The sequence below is a fragment of the Natator depressus genome, chromosome 4, assembly GCF_965152275.1.
Source record: "Natator depressus isolate rNatDep1 chromosome 4, rNatDep2.hap1, whole genome shotgun sequence".
In the NCBI taxonomy this organism is placed as follows: domain Eukaryota; kingdom Metazoa; phylum Chordata; order Testudines; family Cheloniidae; genus Natator; species Natator depressus.
The window spans coordinates 141,162,468-141,190,221 of NC_134237.1; the positions used below are offsets into that span (position 1 = coordinate 141,162,468).

Here is a 27,754-nt window from a genome sequence, read left to right on the forward strand (position 1 = left end):
TTGGTGAACTTTCCAATGCTCAACCCTCTCTTTTTGCACAGGGTTACAATGTCCTTCTTAAGAAGACGGTGACAGACCATCACTCCACTCTTCCCAAGTTGTTGTGGACTCACAGGCCTGTGTGCTCGCAGCTCCCCACGGTTTCCAGGGAGAACCCCTAGTGTGCCAGCCCTTCTCGAGGTCACCACCTCTTTGCCAGGGTCGAGCTGCAGACTCCTCCGCCCCTGGGACCGCTCGCTGCAGTCCCCCGGGGGACCCCGTTACTGCAAAAGTCCTTTTCTCTGGTCACACAATCCTAGGGGTTAACTGCCCCCTGAAACCGTCTCTCTCTGAATCTTCAGCACGCCTAGTCCCCATCAATCCCCCTTTGTTTTACTGCTCCCCAGTCACTTACTGCAGGAAGCGCCATCCACGGGGTGCAGTAGATCCCACCGCTGCCACCAGTTGTCACGGAGTGCCCGGGCGATGCTCTGGAACTGCTCCCTATGAAGCCAGTCAGGACTCTGGGGCAGTCGCCTTCCGGTGAGCAGCCTGTCCGCAGGGCAAACAGCTCACACGGCTTCCACCTTCCTGGGTCTGACCTCGGAGCATTCAGCATCCTCTGCCCCTCCGTGTGCTTCCCACAGCGAGACCACTCAGGCGGGGCTCCTGGGGAAGCCAGAGGGTCCTGCACCCCAACTCCGCAGTCAGACGGGACTCTCAGCCAGCCAGTAAAACAGAGGTTTATTAGACGACAGGAACATGGTCTAAAACAGAGCTTGCAGGTGCAGAGAACAGGACCCCTCAGCTGGGTCCATTTTGGAGGGCAGTGAGCCAGACAACCACGTCTGCACTTCACTCCATGTCCTAGCCAGCCCCAAACTGAAACTCCCTCCAGCCCCCCCTCCTCTGGGCTTTGTTCCTTTCCCAGGCCAGGAGGTCACCTGATTCCTTTGTTCTCCAACCCTTTAGCTCTCACCTTGCAGGGGGGAAGGGTCCAGGCCATCAGTTACCAGGAAACAGGGTGTCGGCCATTCTCTGTGTCCAGACCCCTGCACACACCTGCCCTCTAGGGCTCTGCAGTGATCATACACCCTTACCCCACCACCTAGATACTCAAGAACTGCATAAGGGAAATTGAGGCACCCCCACAATATTCGGAGGAACCATTAAGAACAGTCCCACTTCGTCACAGACCCATGGAAGAGGTTCCAGTTCAGGTGAGAGGAAACAGTTTCTATTCCTGTTACTTCCTAATTGTGAAAGCCAGGGCGGGTCTCAGACCCAGTTTAGACCTGCGCTGTCTCAACCGGTATCTCAAGAGTGTAAAGTTCCGCATGGTCTCCTTGGCTCCATCACCCCCTTGCTGATCCTGGGGACTGGTATGCTGCCCTTGATCTAAAAGAGGCTTATTTCCACATCTCAATCTTTCATGGCCACAGACATCTCCTTAGGTTTGTAGCGAACCAAGGCCATTACCAGCCACTCTGCGAGTTTTCACCAAGGGTATGGAAGTGGTAGCAACATGTTTCAGAAAAAAGGGAGTCCCCTTCTTTCCGTCTCTCAATGACTGGCTAGTCAAAGGCCACTCCAGAGCTCAACTGGAAGCCGACATCCGTCTCATCCAATTGACCTTCAATGCATTGTGCCTCCTGTTGAATGTAAGAAGTCCACCCAAAGGATAGAGATTCATTGGGGCGGTTCCCGATTCCGTGCAAGCGAGAGCTACACTTCCGGAAGACCAGTTCCACTCAATAAGAGCCATGATAAGATCCCTTTGAGCTCATCCAATCGCATACGGAAGTGTCTGAGCCTCCTGGGCCAGATGGTGTCATGCACATAACTAGTGCAACGTGCGAGACTATGTCTCAGACCTCTCCCAGCCTGGCTAGCCACGGTCTACTCCCCCTCTCACCATCACCTGGACTCGGTGCGCACAATTCCGACCCAGGACCTCAGCTCACTGATGTGGCTGGATAGCCACATGGTATGTGCAGGGAGACCCTTCTCAAGACCTCAGCTGTCTTTGTCCCTAGCAACCGACACATCAGCTGGATATGGTGAGGGACATCTTTCGATGGTGAAGGACTCCCTGGGCCTTGTAGACCTATTTGCCACCTGTGACAGCAGGAAATTACATCATCTCTGCTCCCTGCGAGGTCACAGCCCGGGGTCCCTCACAGGCGCGTTCCTGTTGCCATGGACAAGACGCCTTTACTGCACATTTCCTGCTACCCCACTGTAGCCAGACAGCCAGCCCCCCCCCCCCCCCCTCATCAGACCAGCATTGCTGGGAACACAAGGGAGCCAAAACAACAGGGCACTTAACATAAATTCCAGCACAGCCTTTGAAGCTGTGAGAAGCACAGGTGTGCTGCTACAATGTGCCTCTGGGAACATATACAACGATTAGGCTCACAGCAGACAGAGAAGCTGTGACAGACATGGCTCTTAGCCCCTACTAAATAGCGTGATGCACACACCCCAACATCCTAGGTGGGAAAATATTTACCCTAATAAAAGGAATGTCCAGTAGTCGAAACTTATTGTTTCTCTCCCTTGCAAGTGTAAACTACTCTTGCGAGAGCTGGCGTCGCCCAGACAGACCAGCCCCAATTTGGCATAAGAAAGGAGAAAGAGAATAAAGGAGTACAGAGGTATAAGTATGGGACCTACAGCACCATGATTTTTGAGTGCTTTTCACTATCTATCTGCTGGTCAGATAAGTGACAGCCTCCCAAGGCTTCTGCAGCTAAGAGGGTCCCTAAGCCTTGTCCCTTATTCATCTTTCTGCGGAATTGAGTGACCGATCCTGGCTTGGCACCGCTGGAATCGAGAGATGCAAGGAGGGTAAGAAGCACCCACACCTGATCTCCTATCTTTAGTGTACACATATTGTGAAATAGAGCTCTATACTTTGTTTTCTTTCTTTGGGATTGTGGCTTCAGTTTTGTAACTCATTTGTGTGTGTAACATCTCTACATTTAAATAAGTAGGCACTAGCAATTTTGTAACCACATGATTAGAATCTAGTTTAATAAATTTTGGTAACCATTTGTGCATAAGCCTGACTTGTTTCTCTGGTTTACTGTAAAGCAGCCAACACAATTAAAGAACCTCAGCCGTTTTGGCTATAAAGCCTGGCCATTAGGTGAGAGTACTAAGAGCCTAGCGTTGAGTTGTGCCGCCTCCACGGGGCAAACTCTTGGGGCGCCTGTCAGTCAATCCTGACTGCCCACTGCGAAGGAGCTCTGAGCTCTAGCAGTTAAAGTCACGGGTGTGAAGAGGCTCTTAGTGCTGCCATTGGGGCACCTGTCAGTCAGTGTTGACTGCCCGCTGCGAAGGAGCTCTGAGCTCTAGCAGTTAAAGTCACGGGTGTGAAGAGGCTCTTAGTGCTGCCATTGGGGCACCTGTCAGTCAGTGTTGACTGCCCGCTGCGAAGGAGCTCTGAGCTCTAGCAGTTAAAGTCACGGGTGGTTAGGACCTTGGGGCATCCGTCAGCCTAGCCCGGGCTGCCCGCCGCGAAGGGACAGTGTGTCCTAGCGGTTAAAGTCACGGATGGTATAAAACGGGCATAGCTGGCACCTCACCAAACATCCCTGGCCATCGGCTAACACCCACTGATTCACAAGGTTCTGATGAAGATCAAGCGAGACCAAGCGCAGGTCATCCTGCTGGTCCCTGCAGAGCTCAGGCAGCACTGGTTTACCACTCTTCTCAGCACGTCCGTGGAGGCGCCACTCCAACTTCCACGGCATCCAGACTCGATCTCCCGGGACCATGGTTGGTTGCTGCACTCGAATCTCAGCTCTCTTCATCAGACAGCCTGGAAGCTCCAGGTCTAAATCCGGGAGAGCAGGCTTTCTTGGAGCAGGTCTGCAAGGTCCTACTGAGCAGGAGAAAGCCCTCCACCTGGGCCACCTACCTTGCAAAATGGAAGTGATTTTCCATATGGTGCTCCCAACAGCAAATACCACTGTCACCGTCATCTCTGCAGCTTATCTTAGAGTACCTGCTCCTACTGAAATAACCAGACCTAGCGCTCTCTTCAGTCAAGGCCATCTAGCGGCCATCTCTGCCTTCCATCCCAAGGTGGACAACCAATCCATCTTCTCTCATGACGTGGTCACCCGGTTTTTCAAAGGCCTGAAGAGGGTGTACCGCCAGGTGAGAGATCCCTCCACCCCGCCCCTGCTGGGACCCGAACCTTGTCCTGTCCAAACTTACAGGGCCCCCATTCGAACCATTACAACATATTTGTTGTTACTGCTTTCCTGGAAAGTGGCCTTCCTGGTGACTATCACTTCAGAGATCCAGGCTCTCACATTGGAGCCTCCACATTCGGCCTTTTTTCAAGGACAAAGGCCAGTTGCAACCACACCGTCGTTCCTTCCAAAGGTGGTCTCACAATCCCATTGCAGTCCAGCAATCTTCCTGCCGGTGTTCCCCCTACGCCCCATGTGAATGGAGAGGGACAGCGCCTCTTTCACTGGGTGTTCGGCGGGCTCTAGCTGGCTACCCACAATGCACCACACCGTTCTGCAGATCTGCTCAGCTGGTGCAATACGGAAAGAATGAAAGGTCCCCCGCTCTCTGCCCAGAGTCTCATTGTGGATTCCTTCGTGTATGCGGGCGTGTTACGAACTCACGAACATCTCGCCCCCAGCTAATCTAATGGCTCGCTCCACAAGGCCTCAAGCTGCTTCCGCTGCTTTCCTAGCACAAGTCTGCCGAGCAGCAGCCCGTGTGGGTTCACACGTTCCCCACGCACTGTGCCGCTGTTCGGGTGCTGGAGCCGATACTAAGGGAAAAGATTCGGCAGCTGTGCTCAGGGAGCGCACAGACCTACAACGGAATGGACACGTCTTGTTTTCCGGATCCCCCTGCTCACCTGTCAGAGGCCCCCTGGCCCAGCCGCTGCCTCCGCTCAGCCTGGCTCCTGCCTGCAGCTGAGTCTGGGGCAGGTGCTGCAGCTTCTACCTGAAACACGCCCAGGCCTCAAAGGTGGCAAATGTAGGGCTGGTCTGAGCTGAAACGTGGGGTCGACCTCAGGGGTGTAACCCTCCCCTCGCTCCCCAGCAGTGTAGCTCAGCCCCCTGGCCCGGTACGGCCAGCGCTTGGTTGACGGAAGAATTCTTCCCACGGCCCAGCTGCCCCATCTCGGGGAGGTGGCTGGACTACGCGGCTGGCACGAGTGTTTACTCTGGAGCGCTGCCGCTGGGGCCTTGTAGCGTCCCGAGTGCAGACAGGCCCTACATGTCCCGGTAAAACATCCCTGTCCCCACAAAGGGCTGAGTCCGCCCGGCACCTACAGGGCCTCTGCACCCAAGTGCAGCTGAGCTGGGGGGGGGCTGCTTGCTCCAACCTGGGGGATGCCGGGGGCACACTACGCTCAGCTGCCCCAGAGGGGGGCTGGGCCTGGCATGGGCAGGGAACAGGCACTGGGGCTGGGGGAGCCTCTGCCTACTAAATGCTCTAGCCAGGCCAGGGCCCGTGGAGTAGCCGGGGTAGAGACATCGTAGCCCTGTTGGGATGCCCAGGGCTCTCCCCAAAGGCAGGAAGGGACCTGCCTTCAGTTCAGCCGCCCTCTGCCAGGCTGGGGAGGGAGGTGGGAGACATGGGGCTGAGGTGGGTCTTTGGGTTATGATGGGTGTGGGGTGATGTTTGGTGTAATGGAGTTCACGGGCAGAATCCCTGAAGGGATCAGGGATTGTGGGGGGAAGGGAGCATGCATCTGTGGGGCAGGGACCATAGGGGTGCGACACTGTGGAGGAGAGAGGTGTGTATCTGTGGGGTGAGGGCTGTGGGGGGGATGGTACTGTAGGGGAGGGGGCCTTGTATCTGTGGGGTGGGGGTATCATACTGTGAGGGAGGGGCATCATGGGGGAGGGGGCTGTGGGGTAGGTATTGTGGGGGAGGAGGCTGTGTATCTGTGGGGTGGAGGTATTGTACTGTGGGGGAGGGGCTGTGGGGTAGGTATTCGGGGAGAGGGGGCTCTGTATCTGTGGAGGAGGGGCTGTGGGGAAGGTGGGAGAGAGGGGGCTCTGTATCTGTGGGGTGGGGGCCAGGGGAGGTGCAATGAAATTCTATACTGTGTTATACCACTCCACCGCTAGGCAGCGCTGTGTGTCACACCCTTGATTTAAACGCCCCTCAGCGCCCTGGGCGAGGCTGCAGGTAGTTCTGTGCCCAGCGCGGCCCCGGTATAGACAGGACGGGGGGATGGTACCGTGGAGGAAGGGGGCTTTGTATCTATGGGGCAGGGCTGTGGGAGGTACGCTGGGGCTGTGCATCTGTGGGGGCAGGGTCTGTGGGGGGAGCGGGCTGTATATCTTTGGGGGCAGGGCTGTGGGGGGTATGGTACCCTAGGGGAATTGATAGCCTGATATCCAGGAGGAGGCAGCGACAGAGTAACAAAATGGGGAATTTTTGTAATGTTTTTATGATTCTGTGTGCCTCAGTTTCCCCCAGACCTTGCATGGCTCCCCAGCGTGGGGTGGGGGGTTAAGTTTGCTCTCAAGACAGACCAAGAGTAAGGAACTGGCTGAAACTGAGCCAGAGCACCAGGGGGTCGGAGAGACAATGCCAGCTCCAGTGACTCCCGGGTCTCCTGCCTCTCAGCCCGGAGCTGAGCAGAGACCCCAGCCGAGAACAAAGGCCTGAGAGGTGGGAGAGGGTCAGTGGGGGGGCTAAGTGTGTGTGGGGTAAGCATGGATGGGAGGGGGTAAGTGGGGGGGTCTAAGCGTGGGTGGGGCTAAGCGTGGGTGGGAGGGAGTAAGTGGGGGGTCTAAGCATGGGGGGAGGGGATAAGGGGGGCTAAGCGTGGGTGGGAGGGGGTAAGTGGGGGTCTAAGCATGGGGGGGGCTAATCGTCGGTGGGAGGGGCTAAGTGGGGGGGCTAAGCGTGGGTAGGAGGGGGTAAGTGGGGGGGTAAGCGTGGGTGAGAGGGGGTAAGTGGGGGGGCTAAGCATGGGGGGGAGGGGTTAAGTGGAGAGGGCTAAGCGTGGGCAGGGGGGTAAGCGTGGGTGGGAGGGGGTAAGTGGGGGGGCTAAGCATGGGCTCTGGAAGGAGCTTGGCGCTCTCTGACCTGAGAACTGACTGAGGGGGTCAGAGCCAGCCTGGCAATGGAGTCCCAGCAGCTGGGCTGGTGAATTGCTCTGGGCTGCCCAGGCCAGACGCTGCGTTACCCGCTCTGTCTCTGCGCTGACCCAAGGGCTGCCCACGCTGGGGCCAGGTGACTCATGAATCCGGCTCTGTTTGGGAAACGCTGTTGGGGAGTCACTGTGAATCCTGGCTGGGGGCACGAGTCCTGCAGCATGGACACGCCTCTGCCCAGGAGTCTCTCTCAGCTGGCCTGGCCGGGCAGAGCTCTCGGGGGGTAGCAGGAGGGCTGCTGGCACCCAGAGGCTCAGTCTAGGAGCCAGGGAGGCTGCAGGGCCTGCCCCAAAGGGAGAGTGGAACCCTTGGGGGGCTGCCCCACTGAGGGGTTCCCCCAAGGGACTGTTGAAAAGCTGGGGCTTGGCACAGACCTTGTGGATCAGTGACAGCACTGGGGAAGTGGCTGTGGACAGGGTGTGGAAGGTGAGAGAAGAGGGGATGGGGGCTGTGTGTGCACATGTGCATGTGTCGCGGAGTCCCTGGGCGATGCTCTGGAACTGCTCCCTACGAAGCCAGGCAGGACTCTGGGGAAGTCTCCTCTCCGGGAGCAGCCTGTCTGCAGGACACACAGCTCACACAACTTCCATCTTCCTGGGTCTGACCTCAGAGCCTTCAGCATCCTCTGCCCCTCCGTGCGCTTCCCCCAGCGAGTCCTCTCAGGCGGGGTCCTGGGGGGGCCAGAGGGTCCTGCCCCCCAACTCCGCAGTCAGATGTGACTCTCAGCCAGCCAGTAAAACAGAGGTTTATTAGACGACAGGAACATGGTCTAAAACAGAGCTTGTAGGTGCAGAGAACCGGACCCCTCAGCTGGGTCCATTTTGCGGGGCAGTGAGCCAGACAACCTCGTCTGCCCTTCACTTCATGTCCCAGCCAGCCCCAAACTGAAACTCCCTCCAGCCCCTCCTCCTCTGGGCTTTGTTCCTTTCCCGGGCCAGGTGGTCACCTGATTCCTTTGTTCTCCAACCCTTTAGCTCTCACCTTGCAGGGGGGAAGGGCCCAGGCCATCAGTTGCCAGGAAACAGGGTGTCGGCCATCCTCTGTGTCCAGACCCCTGCACACACATGCCCTCTAGGGCTCTGCAGTGATTATACACCCTTACCCCACCACCTAGATACTTAAGAACTGCCTAGGGGAAACTGAGGCACCCCCACCATATTCGGAGGAAACATTAAGAACAGTCCCACTTCATCACAGCGTGCCCACCCTGGGGGCGGACGTGCTGGCTGTGTGTGTGCATGTCTGTGTGTGAGGTTCTCTGTTCTGGGGGGCGAGGTATGGGCATGCCATTGCATGGGGGTGCATGCCTGTATGGGTGATGCAGGCATGGGCATGAGTTGGGGTGTGCACACGGGGGGGGAGCGGGGGTCGAGGTCGCCTGCATGGGCTGCTCTGAGCAAGGTTCACAGAGGGGCCAGCGCAGACAGCAGGCCAACCAGCCAGACAGCTGCCTCCTCGCCCGGGGGCAGGGCTTTGTAATACCCCTCACAGCGGGGCCTCTTCCGGCCTCTGACAGGCAGGCTGATGGCTCCAATTTCTGACAGTCCAGCTGTTCAGAGCTCTTTGGGCTGTCTCCCTGAGCCAGGGGTGCAGCACCTTCACTCACAGGAATCCCACCAGACACGCCCCCCACCGGTCTTGTCCACCCCGACCGACCAATCAATAATCACAAGTCAACCCCCCAAACTCCGGAGCTGGGGAGCTGCGGGGTTCAGCCAAACACGAGCGCTGGCCAGTCCTTTGCCTGCTCCTGGTGGCACCTTCTCCAGCTGTTCTCAGCCACTGCAGAGGCTAGATGCAGATTTTTAAAAACACTGTATGCTATACAGCTCCTGCTGTAATCCCAGGGCTCCAGGAGCTGGGGCTTGGAGAAAAACACCAACCAGTGTGAGACTCGCCAGATACCTGCAAGGTTTGGTAATGCTTCATAGAATCATAGAATATCAGGGTTGGAAGGGACCTCAGGATGTCATTTAGTCCAACCCCCTGCTCAAAGCAGGACTGATCCCCAATTAAATCTCGCATCATGGGGCTGAGAGCCTGCACCCTTGCAGCAGCCTCCCTGCCTGGCTGCACGTAGCGTCAGTGCTCAGCAGCCCCGTCCCACTCACATGCAAGGGCTGAGGGCACAACAGACCATTCCAGGCAGGGCCGCTCACTGCCTTTGTCGCTCTCCCTGCAGGGAATTCCTCCAAGCCATCAACCAGTTTGCTGACACCTTGACCCAGATGTTCCTGAGCAGCAGCAGCTTGGAACTGCAGGTGAGCGGAGGGGCTGGGAGGGCCTCGGCCTGCTTCCATGGGCCTTGCCCAGCGCTGAGTGGGGCCTGTGAGAGCCGGGGCTGCAGGGGAGGCATCAGGCCTTTGCCAGCATTTTTGCTAATGCTTTACCTGGGGCTGCTCCAGTGGAGCCTGTGATAAGGTGTGGGGGAGCATTTCTGGGCAGGCTTCAGATTGGTCTTGTCACCCCCCAGCAGGTTTCTAGTGTTTCAGGTGAGATACGGTCAGCCCCTGCCCTGGTTCCTGCCTCCCCTTCATCTCTGGTTTCTGCTCCTTCTACATCTCCGGTCCCTACACCACCTATATCTCTGTTCTCTAGTCTCCCCCTCGTCCCTGGTTCCTGCCCCCATTCATCTCTGGTCTCTAGCCTCCTCCCACCCCCGCATGTCCCTGGATCCTGACCCCTGCCGTCCCCCGCACATACACCTCTGGTATGTGGCCTCTTCGCCCTCTTAAGTCAAAATGGCTTTCAACCAGCACTAGGGAATTCTTTATGAGCCCTTGTCCTGGCAAAAAGGAACTGATCAAAGCACCAAAAATTAATGGTAGCTTTGGAACACGTGATCATGATGTGATCACATTTATAATGTGCAAGCAGAATAAAGTCCAGACCAGTAATAGATGTATTTGGTGCTTTAATAGTGCCAATTTCACTAAGCTGAATATGATTGTGAGCCAGATCAGCTGGCAGGAAGCATTTAATCATAAAAATGTGAATGATAATTGGGAATTATCTAAGAACTTACTTGATGGCCAAACAGCCACAGTTCCACAACTGAGGAAGAAGGCTGTGCTGATTGAAAAACAACCTGGTTTAGAGGGGAGGTGAAGACAGCTCAAAAATATATAATAATAAATAGAAGAATGGGGAAGTTAGGAATTGTATACAATTGATAAGGGAAGCCAAGGGACACAAAGAGAAATCTTTGGCCAGCAGAGTTAAAGACAATTAGGAGATTTTAAAGTACATTAGGAACAGAAAAAATTCCGACAAAGTATTTCATAGAATCATAGAATATCAGGGTTGGAAGGGACCTCAGGAGGTCATCTAGTCCAACCCCCCTGCTCAAAGCAGGACCAACGCCAACTAAATCATCCCAGCCAGGGCTTTGTCAAGCCTGACCTTAAAAACTTCCAAGGAAGGAGATTCCACCACCTCCCTAGGTAACGCATTCCAGTGTTTCACCACCCTCCTAGTGAAAAAGTTTTTCCTAATATCCAACCTAAACCTCCCCCACTGCAACTTGAGACCATTACTCCTCGTTCTGTCATCCGCTACCACTGAGAACAGTCTAGAGCCATCCTCTATGGAACCCTCTTTCAGGTAGTTGAAAGCAGCTATCAAATCCCCCCTCATTCGTCTCTTCCACAGACTAAACAATCCCAGTTCCCTCAGCCTCTCCTCATAAGTCATGTGTTCCAGTCCCCTAATCATTTTTGTTGCCCTCCGCTGGACGCTTTCCAATTTTTCCACATCCTTCTTGTAGTGTGGGGCCCAAAACTGGACACAGTACTCCAGATGAGGCCTCACCAATGTCAAATAGAGGGGAACGATCACGTCCCTCGATCTGCTGGCAATGCCCCTACTTATACACCCCAAAATGCCATTGGCCTTCTTGGCAACAACGGCACACTGTTCACTCATATCCAGTTTCTCGTCCACTGTAACCCCTAGGTCCTTTTCTGCAGAACTGCTGCTGAGCCATTTGGTCCCTAGTCTGTAGCGGTGCATGGGATTCTTCAGTCCTAAGTGCAGGACTCTGCACTTATCCTTGTTGAACCTCATCAGATTTCTTTTGGCCCAATCCTCTAATTTGTCTAGGTCCCTCTGTATCCTATCCCTGCCCTCCAGCGTATCTACCTCTCCTCCCAGTTTAGTGTCATCTGCAAACTTGCTGAGGGTGCAATCCATACTGTCCTCCAGACCATTAATGAATTGAACAAAACCGGCCCGAGGACCGACCCCTGGGACACTCCACTTGATACCAGTTGCCAACTAGACATGGAGCCATTGATAACTACCCGTTGAGCCCGACAATCTAGCCAGCTTTCTATCCACCTTATAGTCCTTTCATCCAGCCCATATTTCTTTAATTTGCTGGCAAGAATACTGTGGGAGACCGTGTCAAAAGCTTTGCTAAAGTCAGGGAACAACACGTCCACTGCTTTCCCCTCATCCACAGAGCCAGTTGTCTCATCATAAAAGTCAATTAGATTAGTCAGGCATGACTTGCCCTTGGTGAATCCATGCTGACTTTCCTCTCCTCTAAGTGCTTCAGAACTGATTCCTTGAGGACCTGCTCCATGATTTTTCCAGGGACTGAGGTGAGGCTGACTGACCTGTAGTTCCCAGGATCCTCCTTCTTCACTTTTTTAAAGATGAGCACTACATTAGCCTTTTTCCAGTCGTCCGGGACTTCCCCCGATCGCCATGAGTTTTCAAAGATAATGGCCAATGGCTCTGCAATCACATCCGCCAACTCCTTTAGCACTCTCGGATGCAACGCATCCGGCCCCATGGGCTTGTGCTTATCCAGCTTTTCTAAATAGTCCCAAACCACTTCTTTCTCCACAGAGGGCTGGTCACCTCCTCCCCATGCTGTGCTGCCCAGTGCAGTAGTCTGGGAGCTGACCTTGTTCGTGAAGACAGAGGCAAAAAAAGCATTGAGTACATTAGCTTTTTCCACATCCTCTGTCACTAGGTTGCCTCCCTCCTTCAGTAAGGGGCCCACACTTTCCTTGACTTTCTTCTTGTTGCTAACATACCTGAAGAAACCCTTCTTGTTACTCTTCACATCTCTTGCTAACTGCTACTCCAGGTGTGATTTGGCCTTCCTGATTTCACTCCTGCATGCCCGAGCAATATTTTTATACTCTTCCCTGGTCATTTGTCCAAGCTTCCACTTCTTGTAAGCTTCTTTTCTGTGTTTAAGATCAGCAAGGATTTCACTGTTAAGCCAAGCTGGTCACCTGCCATATTTACTATTCTTTCTACACATTGGGATGGTTTGTCCCTGTAACCTCAATAACGATTCTTTAAAATACAGCCAGCTCTCCTGGATTCCTTTCCCCCTCATATTATTCTGCCAGGGGATCCTGCCCATCAGTTCCCTGAGGTTGTCAAAGTCTGCTTTTCTGAAGTCCAGGGTCCATATTCTGCTGCTCTCCTTTCTTCCCTGTGTCAGGATCCTGAACTCGACCATTTGTCAATTACTAGATGGAAATGGTAGAATTATCAATGGATGGATGCATTCTCCCATTGCTCATGGATGAGTATTCAGCTAGTGCTGACTTAAGTTCTAGATTGATTTGATTTTGTGGCTTCTCACATCATAAGCGCCGACTTCCCCTTTGCCCGGTGGGTGCTCGACCATCCCCCGGCCCCTGGCCCTGCCTCTTCCCTCCCCTACACTGCTCTCGCCCCGCCCCCATTCCATCCCTTCCCCCAAGTCCCTGCCCCATTCCACCCCCTTCCCCCAAGTCCGCGCCCCTGCCCCGCCTCTTCTCTGCCTCCTCCCCTGAGTGCACCACGTCCCCGCTCCTCCCCGTCCCTCGCGGACAGTCCAAAGCGCCACCAAACAGCTGTTTGGCAGCAACGGGGCAGGAAGCGCTTGGGAGGTAGGCAGAGGAGCAGGGATGCAGCTCGCTGGGGTCGGCGCCTATGTCTCACGTGGGAAGCGAGTCCAGTCCTGGATTTGCAAATGCAGTTGCATGTCTTGCGAGTGTAATCGTTGTGGGGAGGGTTTGAGGTGTTGGCCTCATGATGTGCTCTCTTCTTCTGCATTGACCTCACACATCACTCCTCAAAAGTGGACATGGTCTCATGGCACAGACCTCTCCCACTAGGTCTCTCAAGCGCAATGAGTTGCCAGGTTTTAAGATCTATCCTACATGCTTTGAGGTTGGCCTTGAAGGTGTCTTTATATCTGAGGATGGGTCGACCCTTAGAGCAGGTTCCCATGCTCAGTTGGCTGCAGAGCACTACTTTCGGGAAGCCTCCATGTAGACCACTAGTCTGACCCAGCAAAGCTGAGCCCTGATGAGTGTGCACTCAAGGCCAGGGATTTGGCGCCTCGCCAGGACTTCAGTGTTGGGATTCTGCCCTGCCACCTGAGGTTGCCGAAGGATCTTGGGCAGCGAAGGTGGAAGCTCTCCAGCCAGTCGATGTGGCATTGGTACAGCGTCCATGTCTTGCAGCCAGAGAGGAGTGAGTCCAACAGCGCGGTAGCTTTGTTTCTGGGTTCTGAGGCAGACTCCACGCTCCCTCCAGAGCCTGTGGGTGAGCCTGCCAGATGCCAGCGTGGCCTTTGCCAGGCACTAAGTGATCCCCTCACCCAGCGTGGCCTTGCTGGAAAGTGTGCTGACCAGGGGGCAGAACTGCCTGACTGAGCAGAGCGAGTGTTGTCAGTTGTGGCCATGGGATCAAGGTGCTCGTGATGCTGGCGGTTCCATGACTCCGTCTCTGTCAGGCGCAGTGTGAAACCGAAGCATTTTGTGTCATAGGCAGAGCGGCCCTCAATAGCTGAATGTCCTCGAGCATGTGCACAGTGAAGGGACAGTGATCAGCAAACAGGAGCTCTCTTAGTAGCTGTTGGTGCGGGCCCTGAATCACTGCACGCTGAACAGACCACCCCCTCCCATCCAGATGTGTGCGCCTCTGTCAAAGTCCTGGACTGCGAACAAGAGAGTGGCTGAAAAGACACAGGCAAAGAGGGCTGGAGCCATTGCACTTCCTTGTTTGGTGCCGCTGATGGGGAAGGCTTCTGATGAGTCACCCACTCCATCCCCGGGCCATCATGCCCCCATGAAGTAAGCAGATTACAGCAATCATCATCTCTGGGCAGCTGGATTCATGAAGGTGTTTCCATAGGCCCTGGCGATTGACCATGTTGTAGGCCTTGGTCAGGTCAGCAAACACCATGTACAGGTGCCTTCTCTGGCACTGGTTGGGCTGCAGAAATCATGGTCATTGTGCCATGGCCAGCACCAAAGCCACACAATTTTTATACACACGGACCATGAAAAAATGGGTGTTTATCACTTCAAAAGGCTTTCTCTCCCCCCACCCCACTCTCCTGCTGGTAATAACTTATCTAAAGTGATCACTCTCCTTACAATGTGTATGATAATCAAGGTGGGCCATTTCCAGCATAAATCCAGGGTTTAACAAGAACGTCTGAGGAACGGGGGCGGGGGGTTAGGAAAAAACAAGGGGAAATAGGTTACCTTGCATAATGACTTAGCCACTCCCAGTCTCTATTCAAGCCTAAGTTAATTGTATCCAATTTGCAAATTAATTCCAATTCAGCAGTTTCTCGCTGGAGTCTGGTTCTGAAGTTTTTCTGTTGTAATATCGCAACTTTCATGTCTGTAATCGCGTGACCAGAGAGATTGAAGTGTTCATAGAATCATAGAATCATAGAATATCAGGGTTGGAAGGGACCCCAGAAGGTCATCTAGTCCAACCCCCTGCTCGAAGCAGGACCAATTCCCAGTTAAATCATCCCAGCCAGGGCTTTGTCAAGCCTGACCTTAAAAACTTCTAAGGAAGGAGATTCTACCACCTCCCTAGGTAACGCATTCCAGTGTTTCACCACCCTCTTAGTGAAAAAGTTTTTCCTAATATCCAATCTAAACCTCCCCGATTGCAACTTGAGACCATTACTCCTCGTTCTGTCATCTGCTACCATTGAGAACAGTCTAGAGCCATCCTCTTTGGAACCCCCTTTCAGGTAGTTGAAAGCAGCTATCAAATCCCCCCTCATTCTTCTCTTCTGCAGACTAAACAATCCCAGCTCCCTCAGCCTCTCCTCATAAGTCATGTGCTCTAGACCCCTAATCATTTTTGTTGCCCTTCGCTGGACTCTCTCCAATTTATCCACATCCTTCTTGTAGTGTGGGGCCCAAAACTGGACACAGTACTCCAGATGAGGCCTCACCAGTGTCGAATAGAGGGGAACGATCACGTCCCTCGATCTGCTCGCTATGCCCCTACTTATACATCCCAAAATGCCATTGGCCTTCTTGGCAACAAGGGCACACTGCTGACTCATATCCAGCTTCTCGTCCACTGTCACCCCTAGGTCCTTTTCCGCAGAACTGCTGCCTAGCCATTCGGTCCCTAGTCTGTAGCGGTGCATTGGATTCTTCCATCCTAAGTGTAGGACCCTGCACTTATCCTTATTGAACCTCATCAGATTTTTTTTGGCCCAATCCTCCAATTTGTCTAGGTCCTTCTGTATCCTATCCCTCCCCTCCAGCGTATCTACCACTCCTCCCAGTTTAGTATCATCCGCAAATTTGCTGAGAGTGCAATCCACACCAACCTCCAGATCATTTATGAAGATATTGAACAAAACCAGCCCCAGGACCGACCCCTGGGGCACTCCACTTGACACCGGCTGCCAACTAGACATGGAGCCATTGATCACTACCCGTTGAGCCCGACAATCTAGCCAGCTTTCTACCCACCTTATAGTGCATTCATCCAGCCCATACTTCCTTAACTTGCTGACAAGAATACTGTGGGAGACCATGTCAAAAGCTTTGCTAAAGTCAAGAAACAATACATCCACTGCTTTCCCTTCATCCACAGAACCAGTAATCTCATCATAAAAGGCGATTAGATTAGTCAGGCATGACCTTCCCTTGGTGAATCCATGCTGACTGTTCCTGATCACTTTCCTCTCATGTAAGTGCTTCAGGATTGATTCTTTGAGGACCTGCTCCATGATTTTTCCAGGGACTGAGGTGAGGCTGACTGGCCTGTAGTTCCCCGGATCCTCCTTCTTCCCTTTTTTAAAGATGGGCACTACATTAGCCTTTTTCCAGTCGTCCGGGACCTCCCCCGATCGCCATGAGTTTTCAAAGATAATGGCCAAGGGCTCTGCAATCACAGCTGCCAATTCCTTCAGCACTCTCGGATGCAACTCGTCCGGCCCCATGGACTTGTGCACGTCCAGCTTTTCTAAATAGTCCCTAACCACCTCTATCTCCACAGAGGGCTGGCCATCTCTTCCCCATTTTGTGATGCCCAGCGCAGCAGTCTGGGAGCTGACCTTGTTAGTGAAAACAGAGGCAAAAAAAGCATTGAATACATTAGCTTTTTCCACATCCTCTGTCACTAGGTTGCCTCCCTCATTCAGTAAGGGGCCCACACTTTCCTTGTCTTTCTTCTTGTTGCCAACATACCTGAAGAAACCCTTCTTGTTACTCTTGACATCTCTTGCTAGCTGCAGCTCCAGGTGCGATTTGGCCCTCCTGATATCTTTCCTACATGCCCGAGCCATATTTTTATACTCTTCCCTGGTCATATGTCCAACCTTCCACTTCTTGTAAGCTTCTTTTTTATGTTTAAGATCCACTAGGATTTCACCATTAAGCCAAGCTGGTCGCCTGCCATGTTTACTATTCTTTCGACTCATCGGGATGGTTTGTCCCTGTAACCTCAACAGGGATTCCTTGAAATACAGCCAGCTCTCCTGGACTCCCTTCCCCTTCATGTTAGTCCCCCAGGGGATCCTGGCCATCTGTTCCCTGAGGGAGTCGAAGTCTGCTTTCCTGAAGTCCAGGGTCCGTATCCTGCTGCTTACCTTTCTTCCCTGCATCAGGATCCTGAACTCAACCAACTCATGGTCACTGCCTCCCAGATTCCCATCCACTTTTGCTTCCCCCACTAATTCTACCCGGTTTGTGAGCAGCAGGTCAAGAAAAGCGCCCCCCCTAGTTGGCTCCCCTAGCACTTGCGCCAGGAAATTGTCCCCTACGCTTTCCAAAAACTTCCTGGATTGTCTATGCACCGCTGTATTGCTCTCCCAGCAGATATCAGGAAAATTAAAATCACCCATGAGAACCAGGGCGTGCGATCTAGTAGCTTCCGTGAGTTGCCGGAAGAAAGCCTCATCCACCTCATCCCCCTGGTCCGGTGGTCTATAGCAGACTCCCACCACTACATCACTCTTGTTGCACACACTTCTAAACTTAATCCAGAGACACTCAGGTTTTTCCACAGTTTCGTACCGGAGCTCTGAGCAGTCATACTGCTCCCTTACATACAGTGCTACTCCCCCACCTTTTCTGCCCTGCCTGTCCTTCCTGAACAGTTTATAACCATCCATGACTGTACTCCGGTCATGTGAGTTATCCCACCAAGTCTCTGTTATTCCAATCACGTCATAATTCCTTGACATCACCAGGACCTCCAGTTCTCCCTGCTTGTTTCCAAGGCTTTGTGCATTTGTATATAAGCACTTGAGATAACCTGTTGATCGCCCCTCATTCCCAGTATGAGGCAGGAGCCCTCCCCTCACAGACATTCCTGCCTGTGCTTCCTCCCGGTATCCCGCTTTCCCACTTACCTCAGGGCTTTGGTCTCCTTCCCCCGGTGAACCTAGTTTAAAGCCCTCCTCACTAGGTTAGCCAGCCTGCTGGCAAAGATGCTCTTCCCTCTCTTCGTAAGATGGAGCCCGTCTCTGCCCAGCACTCCTCCTTCATGGAACACCATCCCATGGTCAAAGAATCCAAAGCCTTCTCTCCGACACCACCTGCGTAGCCATTCGTTGACTTCCACGATTCGACGGTCCCTACCCAGGCCTTTTCCTTCCACGGGGAGGATGGACGAGAACACCACTTGCGCCTCCAACTCCTTTATCCTTCTTCCCAGAGCCACGTAGTCCGCAGTGATCCGCTCAAGGTCATTCTTGGCAGTATCATTGGTGCCCACGTGGAGAAGCAGGAAGGGGTAGCGATCCGAGGGCTTGATGAGTCTCGGCAGTCTCTCCGTCACATCGCGAATCTTAGCCCCTGGCAAGCAGCAGACTTCTCGGTTTTCCCGGTCAGGGCGGCAGATAGATGACTCAGTCCCCCGGAGGAGAGAGTCCCCGACCACCACCACCCGCCTTCTCCTCTTGGGAGTGGTGGTCGTGGAACCCCCAACCTCAGGACATCGCATCTCATGCCTTCCAACCAGCGGAGTCTCCTTCTGCTTTCTCCCCCCAGACATATCATCTGGTCCACTCTCCGCAATGGTACCTGTGGAGAGAACATGAAAGCGGTTAGTTACCTGTGTCTGTGTTACTGGAACCCGGACATTCCGCTTACCTCTTCTGGAGGTCACATGTTGCCAAGCTTCTTCACTGGCCTCTTGGCTCCTCTGTGCAACCTGCTCTATATCTTTAGAGCTTTGTGCCCCTAGAAGCCTATCCTGAGTTTTGTCCAGAAAATCCTCAGTTTCTCGTATACAACGCAGGGTCGTTATCTGTTGCTCCAGACCTTCAGTCTTCTCTTCCAATATGGAGACCAGCTTGCACTTTGTACAGACAAAGCCGCTTCTGTCCTGTGGAAGAAAGACAAACATGGCACATCCAGTACAGGTCACAACAGCTGAACCCCCCCCTTCCATATCACCTACCTACTATGAGCTTCCTCAGAGACGTTTGCAAGATGTAAGCCTCACTGGGCTCACTCCAGGCGAACTCCCAGGCAAACTCCTGCTGTGAGCTGCTCTGCTGTCCCCGCTGCTCAGCTGGTTCGCTGCCGCTCAGCTGGTTCGCGAGGCTCTGGCTATTTTTAAACAGCCAGAGCCTCTGTTCTATTTTTAAACAGCCAGAGCCTCTGTTCTCCGACTGGTTTATGAATGTTATAATTCTTGACATCTGATTTGTGTCCATTTATTTTTTTACGTAGAGACTGTCCAGTTTGACCAATGTACATGGCAGAGGGGCATTGCTGGCACATGATGGCATAGATCACATTGGTGGATGTGCAGGTGAACGAGCCTCTGATCGTGTGGCTGATGTGATTAGGCCCTGTGATGGTGTCCCCTGAATAGATATGTGGGCACAGTTGGCAACGGGCTTTGTTGCAAGGATAGGTTCCTGGGTTAGTGGTTCTGTTGTGTGGTATGTGGTTGCTGGTGAGTATTTGCTTCAGGTTGGGGGGCTGTCTGTAGGCAAGGACTGGCCTGTCTCCCAAGATTTGTGAGAGTGGTGGGTCGCCCTTCAGGATAGGTTGTAGATCCTCGATAATACGTTGGAGGGGTTTTAGTTGGGGGCTGAAGGTGACGGCTAGTGGCGTTCTGTTATTTTCTTTGTTAGGCCTGTCCTGTAGTAGGTAACTTCTGGGAACTCTTCTGGCTCTGTCAATCTGTTTCTTCACTTCCGCAGGTGGGTATTGTAGTTGTAAGAATGCTTGATAGAGATCTTGTAGGTGTTTGTCTCAGTCTGAGGGGTTGGAGCAAAGCGGTTGTATCGCAGAGCTTGGCTGTAGACGATGGATCGTGTGGTGTGGTCAGGGTGAAAGCTGGAGGCATGTAGGTAGGAATAGCGGTCAGTAGGTTTCCGGTATAGGGTGGTGTTTATGTGACCATCGCTTATTAGCACCGTAGTGTCCAGGAAGTGGATCTCTTGTGTGGACTGGTCCAGGCTGAGGTTGATGGTGGGATGGAAATTGTTGAAATCATGGTGGAATTCCTCAAGGGCTTCTTTTCCATGGGTCCAGATGATGAAGATGACATCAATATAGCGCAAGTAGAGTAGGGGCATTAGGGGACGAGAGCTGAGGAAGCGTTGTTCTAAGTCAGCCATAAAAATGTTGGCATACTGTGGGGCCATGCGGGTACCCATAGCAGTGCCGCTGATTTGAAGGTATACATTGTCTCCAAATGTGAAATAGTTATGGGTGAGGACAAAGTCACAAAGTTCAGCCACCAGGTTTGCCGTGACATTATCGGGGAGACTGTTCCTGATGGCTTGTAGTCCATCTTTGTGTGGAGTGTTGGTGTAGAGGGCTTTCACATCCATAGTGACCAGGATGGTGTTTTCAGGAAGATCACCGATGGATTGTAGTTTCCTCAGGAAGTCAGTGGTGTCTCGAAGATAGCTGGGAGTGCTGGTAGCATAGGGCCTGAGGAGGGAGTCTACATAGCCAGACAATCCTGCTGTCAGGGTACCAGTGCCTGAGATGATGGGGCGCCCAGGATTTCCAGGTTTATGGATCTTGGGTAGTAGATAGAATATCCCAGGTTGGGGTTCCAGGGGTGTGTCTGTGCAGATTTGATCTTGTGCTTTTTCAGGGAGTTTCTTGAGCAAATGCTGTAGTTTCTTTTGGTAACTCTCAGTGGGATCAGAGGGTAATGGCTTGTAGAAAGTGGTGTTGGAGAGCTGCCGAGCAGCCTCTTGTTCATATTCTGACCTATTCATGATGACAACAGCACCTCCTTTGTCAGCCTTTTTGATTATGATGTCAGAGTTGTTTCTGAGGCTGTGGATGGCATTGTGTTCTGCACGGCTGAGGTTGTGGGGTAAGTGATGCTGCTTTTCCACAATTTCACCCGTGCATGTCGGTGGAAGTCCAGTCTACTGTCTCGGCATTCAGGAGGAGTCCACCTAGAATCCTTCTTTTTGTAATGTTGGTCGGGAGGCCTCTGTGGATTAGTATGTTGTTCAGAGGAGTGTTGGAAATATTCCTTGAGTCGGAGACGTCGAAAACAGGATTCTAGGTCACCACAGAACTGTATCGTGTTTGTGGGGGTGGAGGGGCAGAAGGAGAGGCCCTGAGATAGGACAGCTTCTTCTGCTGGGCTAAGAGTATAGTTGGATAGATTAACAATATTGCTGGGTGGGTTGAGGGAACCATTGCTGTGGTCTCTTGTGGCATGCAGTAGTTTAGAAAGTTTAGTGTCCTTTTTCTTTTGTAGAGAAGCAAAGTGTGTGTTGTAAATGGCTTGTCTAGTTTTAGTAAAGTCCAGCCACGAGGAAGTTTGTGTGGAAGGTTGGTTTTTTATGAGAGTATCCAGTTTTGAGAGCTCATTCTTAATCTTTCCCTGTTTGCTGTAGAGGATCTTGATCAGGTGATTCCGCAGTTTCTTTGAGAGCGTGTGGCACAAGCTGTCAGCACAGTCTGTGTGGTATGTAGATTGTAATGGATTTTTTACCTGCAGTCCTTTTGGTACAATGTCCATCTGTTTGCATTTGGAGAGGAAGATGATGTCTGTCTGTATCTGTACGAGTTTTTTCATGCAGTTAATAGATTTCCACTCCATACGGCTAAATGCAGTGCCTTGCGTAATGACAGGTTTCAGAGTAGCAGCCGTGTTAGTCTGTATTCGCAAAAAGATTTTCAGTGAGTCTTGGAGCCCTGGGAAAGTTCCAGGGGACAGAGGAGAGCTAACGTTATGCCAGTGTTAAAAAGGGAAAGCAGGATGAGCTGGTTAATTACTGGCCTGTCAGGCTGACATCTGTCCTGTGTAAGACAATGGAGTGGCTGGGTCTCGATTAATAAAGAGCTAAAGGACAGTGATGTAATTAATGCCAGTCACCTCGGTTTATGGAAAATAGATCCTGCCAAACTCGCTGTGTTCTGAGGAGATGACACGTATGGTTGGTAAAGGTGACAGTGTTGCTGCACTACGCACAGACATCTGTGAGGTGCTTGATTTGGAACCCTACAACATTTTGATCAAAAAACTAGACCGATATGAAATTAACATGCCACACGTTAAATGGATTAACAGCTGGCTAACCGGTGAATCTCAAAATGTAATAGTAAATGGAGAATCATAATCAAGGAGGTCTGTTTCCAATGGGGTCCCACAGGGATCGGTTCTTGACCCTACGCTATTTAATGTTTTTATCAATGACGTGGAAGAAAACAAAATCATCACTGAAGTTTGCAGATGACACAAAAATTGGCGGCGGGAAGTGGAGCGACACGGCTGGGAGCTGGCGGAGTAGAGTGGGCTGGGGCCGGGCTGCTCCGCTTCCCGCCGCTGCCGGTGAGTGTGGGGGTGGGGATCCCTTCCCCCAAGCCTCCTCCCCGAGCGACATGACTGGGTTGGGGGCAAGGGAAGCGGAGCAGGCTGCTCCCGGCCCCCCAGGCCGCTAATCCCCCAGGCCACTCTGGGTCTGCGGGGCCCCCAAAAGTACCCACCCACAGCTCCTGCCTCCCAGACCCTGGGGTGTGTCGCGCAGGGGCTGTGTAGGGCACCCAAATGGCTAGGGACGGCCTTCTCTGTCAGGATAAGATCATAAGATGTGGGGAGCCAGCAAAATCACATCTATATCCACACGGGACTCTGGATCCATAAAAAACTCTGATTTGCATAAATCATAGGCACCATTTATAGTCCATTCTGTTGCGTCATCGGTTCTTTGCCTTTGTTTACTAGGCCTTCTACCCACACAATTCCAAAGAGACAATCCTGGGCAGGCCACCATGGTCCCAGGCATGCCACTTCCTCTAATTCTGATACAATTTTATATCAGTCCACCTGGTGTTGTTTCCTTTTCTGATGATTTTCAGTATTTTTCTCAGAACTGTGATACAGCATGGCCAGAAGGTAGCAGGAGAGTGATCTAGGAGAGAGATGTAAGTCCCAGGCTGAAGCCTTATTCCCTGTAGAGGGAAGAAAGGTTTCTGTAGATTAATTAAAAGCACCTGAAGCCAATTAGAGCACCTGAAGCTAGTCACCTGAAAAAAAAAACCCTGCTTCAATCAGCCAGGGGAAGGAGGTGGAGCAGAGTGGTTTGGAGTTGGAGCAGAGAGCAGTTTGGAGGAGTTGAAGTAGAGGAGAGTTTGGAGAAGTGCTGTGGCTGGCTAGAAGACCAAGACCCTAGGTAAAGAGACACCCGGTTTGTGCAGAGAGAGAGGGCAGGAAGCCCCACAAGCTGACAAGCAGGAGAGGGAAGTAGCCCAGGGGAAGGAAGCACTAGTTCAAGTGGTTTACCACTATCCCTAGGGCTTCTGGGCTGGGACCCGGAGTAGAGGGCGGGCCCGGATCCCTCCCTCTCCACTACCCTTCTCTGGGTTACTAGTGGGACAGTAGATACCCTAGTTCAGGGGCAGGAAACTGTGCCCTGAACACCCCTGCCTCCCAAGAAGAGGAAGCGTGGGACCCATCAAAATCGTACCGGCAATTTGCCACAGAACATAAGATTGGTTTTTGCACAAATAGTTCTAACAGTCTTTGACCTTAAGTCCTTGCTTTGGTTGCTAACTTGCAACACACACATTCATGTCAAGCACGCATCATTCATACCAGGCCTCAATGACCTAAACATATTACATAGATATATGAATCACAATGTAGATTGATCTAGATATAGATATACACCAACAAATTCACCCAGGGTCTTTCTGGATTCACCATTCCTGGCAATTTTTCATTCCAGATTGGATGTTCTTCTAAAACAGGGGTGGGCAAACTACGGCCTGCAAGCCGTTTTAAGCCGGCCCGTGAGCTCCCACTGGGGAGCCGGGTCTGGGACCACACCACACGGCTCCCGGAAGCTGCAGCATGTCCCCGCTCCGAGGGGCGCAGGCCACTCCATGCTTAGGAGCCAGAGAAGGGATATGCCACTGCTTCTGGGAGCCGCTTGAGATAAGCACTGCTCTGAGCCTGCACCCCTGAGCCTCTCCCCATGCCCCAACCCCCTGCCCCAGCCTCTCCAGACCCCTCGATCCCAGCACGGAGCACCCTCCTGCACCCCAAATCTCTCATCCCCAGCCCCACCCCAGAACCTGCACCTCCAGCCGGAACCTGCACCCCTTCCCACACCCCTGCCCCAGCCCTGATCCCCCTCCAAACCCCTCGGTCCCAGCCCAGAGCACCCTCCTGCACCCCAAACTCCTCATCCCCATCCCCACCCCAGAGCCTGCACCCCCAGCCAGAGCCCTCACCCCTTCCTGAACCCAACCCCAATTTCGTGAGCATTCATGGCCCGCCGTACAATTTCTATTCCCCGATGTGGCCCTCGGGCCAAAAAGTTTGCCCGCCCTGGTTCTAAAAGCTCTGCTCTAGAAATTATTGTGGAGCACGTCTCTGGGCTGTATGGGGGAAGGGGAGGGAGGGGGAAGGTGTCAGACTATGTGATCACAATTGTCCCTTCTGGCCTCGGAATCTATGAATCTATGCCTCGTCCCATCTCACTCCCCTCCTTCCCCCCACTCCCTGGCCTTGCCCCACTCCCTCACCTCTGGGTCCCATGCATCTGATGTCTCTGTAGCTACCTTTGAGCCCATCTTTTCTTTACAGCTTTGGAACAATTATTTCCACCTGGCAGTTGCCTTCCTCACCCAGGATTCCCTGCAGCTGGAGAACTTCTCCCAGGCTAAGCGCACGACCATCCTTGCCAAGTGAGTCACCTGCCTATCTCCACTGGGCCCTGGGGGTTATGGGACCTTGTGGAGCCCATCTTCCATGGCCACAGCCTGGGCTCCTCTGCTGGCCTCAATGGTTGGAGGTGCCTCCTGACTTTGTCATGTAACCAGGCAGGGGATTCCCTGCTCTCCGGTGATGCTCTAGACTGGCTGCGTCTGGAGCCTCCATCGAGGATGGGAAGGGGGGTGGATCTGGTGCTGGATTCCCAGCCCTGAAGCCCCTATCTGCCCTTATTGACACCTCAAATGGTCCAGGTGGCACAGGGGCTGGAGGGAATAATTCCCTCTCCTTATCACATCAGGTACGGAGACATGAGAGCCACAATTGGAGCTGCCATCCGGGACATGTGGTACAACCTAGGTGAGGCTGGCACAGGGCAGCTGGAGGCAGCTGCTGTCTTGCCAGGGTGGGAAGGGCTTAAGCCTTGGGCAGGGCAGCTCTGGGGTGGGGCCAGGCACGGCTGAGCCTGAGGGGCAGGATCATAGTCATTTGCATGACAGCTTTTTGGTTCGTTATGAAATATACTCCAGAAAGCAGAAACCCAATGTCCAGGTTATTGCTATACACCGGTGATACAGCACAGCACTCCGGGAAGTTGCCCCATGCAGTGATGTGACATTCACCTTACCCAGACATTAACCTCGAAAGCCATCTCTGTGTGCCCTGCCTGTTTACAAGGAAAAGTTACATCAGCCAATACAAGGAGTAGCCAATCAGCTTTCCGCCTTGGCTTTCCGGTCCCTGGCGTACCCCTTATCTCTGTTCTGACACATGCAGTCCAGGTACCAAGGGGCATGAAGGACCTGCTAGGTCTGTACTAGGGGAGAACAGTCATACGTCTCGTCCTCTTTGGGACATTCCAGTATTGGCCTCTGAGAATAATTCCCTACCTTTCGGTTTGGCAGCTAGAGCAATACTGAGCTCTGGCAGACAGAGCGCACAGCTGGGGCTCCTGGGTCTTTGCATTTTTCTCCGCAAGCCAGCCAAACAGAAACAGAAACAGCTGGAATAGCCAAGGGGCTGTGGGGCAGGACTGAGGGGCATCAGTAGAGCTGCATGGTGTGGGGAGCAAGACTGGAGCATCAGGGGGTACTACAAAGAGGGACTGAATCCGATCTCCCGTCTCGAGCTGGTCCCACGTGGGTGTGCAGCTGAGAAGGCCCTTGCGACGCAGCCCCGCTCCCCGTCTGTCTGTCCCTTATACCTGTTGCCAATCATCATGCTCCTGGATGCTGCTCTCTCTGGGGCAGGACCCAGCTCATTGCTAGGCCTGATCTGGGTGCCTCGGAAAGGCGTGTAATAAATTCTGCCAGTGTCCCACAGGGCTGGGCAGGCAGGGTGATACCGCCACATCCCCAAGGAGATCCTGCCCTTGGGCTGCTGCCCACGGCAGGAAGGAGCGGGCTCTCCCGCCATGGGGAGAGGGGAGGGGTCCTGGGAGAGCAATACCCTTCCCACCAGTCCCTTCCTGCCCCTGCCTCAGGCCATCACAAGATTCAGTTTATCCCTGGCATGGTGGGCCCCATCCTGGAGATGACGCTGGTGCCCGAGCTGGAGCTGCGCAAATCCACCATCCCCATCTTCTTCGACATGATGCTGTGCGAGTACCAGCTGACCAAGACCTTCAGCATGGTGCGTACTGGGCCCCAGGGAGTCTGGGGCCAGCAGGGTGCAAGGAGGGGGCGCGCGTAGTCACAAGGCAAAGGATGAGAGCAGCCCTGGGCTAGGAGGCATGCTGTGGTGGTGAGCCCCTCCCATGGGGGTCTGTGCCAGTATGACAGGGGCAGTGGGGGGAGGCTCTGGGAAAAGAGAGCACCAGGGCCAGAGGCCAGCTGGAGAGACGAGGCACAGGGCCTGTCACCTTCCCCCTTGGCCGTGACCCAGCTGGCCCTGACAGGAACACAGCTCCCTTCAGCCCCTGCGCCTGGTCCCAGGCCCTCGACACTGAGCCTCTCAGCCCTGGCGCACCCCTCGCCCTCCCTTCCCGGGGCCACGGGCCGAGCCCCTCCCCCCAAGCGCGACCCTCGCCCTCCCTTCCCGGGGATACTGAGCCAAGCCCCTCCCCCCGAGCGCGACCCTCGCCCTCCCTTCCCGGGGATACTGAGCCAAGCCCCTCCCCCGAGCGCGACCCTCGCCCTCCCTTCCCGGGGCCACGGGCCGAGCCCCTTCCCCAGAGCGCGACCCTCGCCCTCCCTTCCCGGGGCCACGGGCCAAGCTCCTCCCCCCAAGCATGACCCTCGCCCTCCCTTCCCGGGGATACTGAGCCAAGCCGTCCCCCGAGCGTGACCCTCGCCCTCCCTTCCTGGGTTCGCTGGGCCAAGCCCCTCTCCGGAGCACCCCTTGCCCTCCCTGCCTGGGGACTTTAGCTGCACCCGAGCCCCTCCCCCTAAACAGCCCATCTGTAGGTACTGTCCTGGGCTGGCCTCAATAGAGACTTACATGCCACCCCAGCGCACTGCTCCATAGCCAGGCTGAGGGGTCCCCGTGGTTGTCTCCCCACTCCCCCCCGCCCTAGGGCTTTTGTTTCAGGACCCCCGGAGCGAGGGAGGGAGGGAGGGGTGGAGCAGCCCAACCCCTCCGTGTTTTGTCCTTGTTGGCGACACACCGGTTTGGGGTCACTGATTCCCGCACTTGTTCTCCGGAGCCCTGGGGTTAGATCAGGCCTTTTCCTTGGGACTCATTCAGCCTGGGCCGCCCCTTTTCCCACCAGCGCTTGCTCTACTCGTGGCCACACTTGTCAGAGAACCGTGGCTGGGAGGGACTCAAGAGCTCAGCTAGTCCAGGACGTGCTCCGCTCCCACCCGCCTCTCACAGCTGAGCTCATAATGTGGGGAAATCTGTCAGCCCAGTTATCACCACAGGCCCTGCCCAGAGTCTCCTGGCCCAGCCTCCTGGGGCAGCCTGTGCTGTGGCTGCGGCTGAGGGGCAGGGTAGGGAGCTCCCCAGGGCAGTGGCCCTGCGCCCCCCAAGGCTATCATGGGGCGTGGCTGGGGATGCTGAGAGGGTGACGGGCAGAAGCCCTGGGAAAGGGCTCTAGACCCACAGGCCGGGAGGCACCGCAAGGGTCTAGTCTAACCCCCGCTGAGATCAGGATTGAACCAGGCCCCGGGCAGGGGCTTCTTCATTGCCAGCATCTCTGCTGCTGCAGCCCCTGGGGCGCCCAGAGCTCGGCAGTGCCCCAGCCC

General features: G+C 54.0%; 1 protein-coding gene across 1 annotated transcript in view; it reads left to right on the top strand.

Moving 5' to 3' along the window:
* LOC141986946 (dedicator of cytokinesis protein 2-like) overlaps positions 1-27,754 on the top strand; it is a 334,430-nt gene that overhangs the window by 267,001 nt on the left and 39,675 nt on the right. The window contains exons 31-34 of the mRNA XM_074952036.1: positions 9,316-9,394; positions 24,444-24,544; positions 24,871-24,929; positions 26,053-26,201. Coding sequence (XP_074808137.1) covers positions 9,316-9,394; positions 24,444-24,544; positions 24,871-24,929; positions 26,053-26,201 — 388 coding nt within the window. The remainder of the gene's footprint in view (positions 1-9,315; positions 9,395-24,443; positions 24,545-24,870; positions 24,930-26,052; positions 26,202-27,754) is intronic.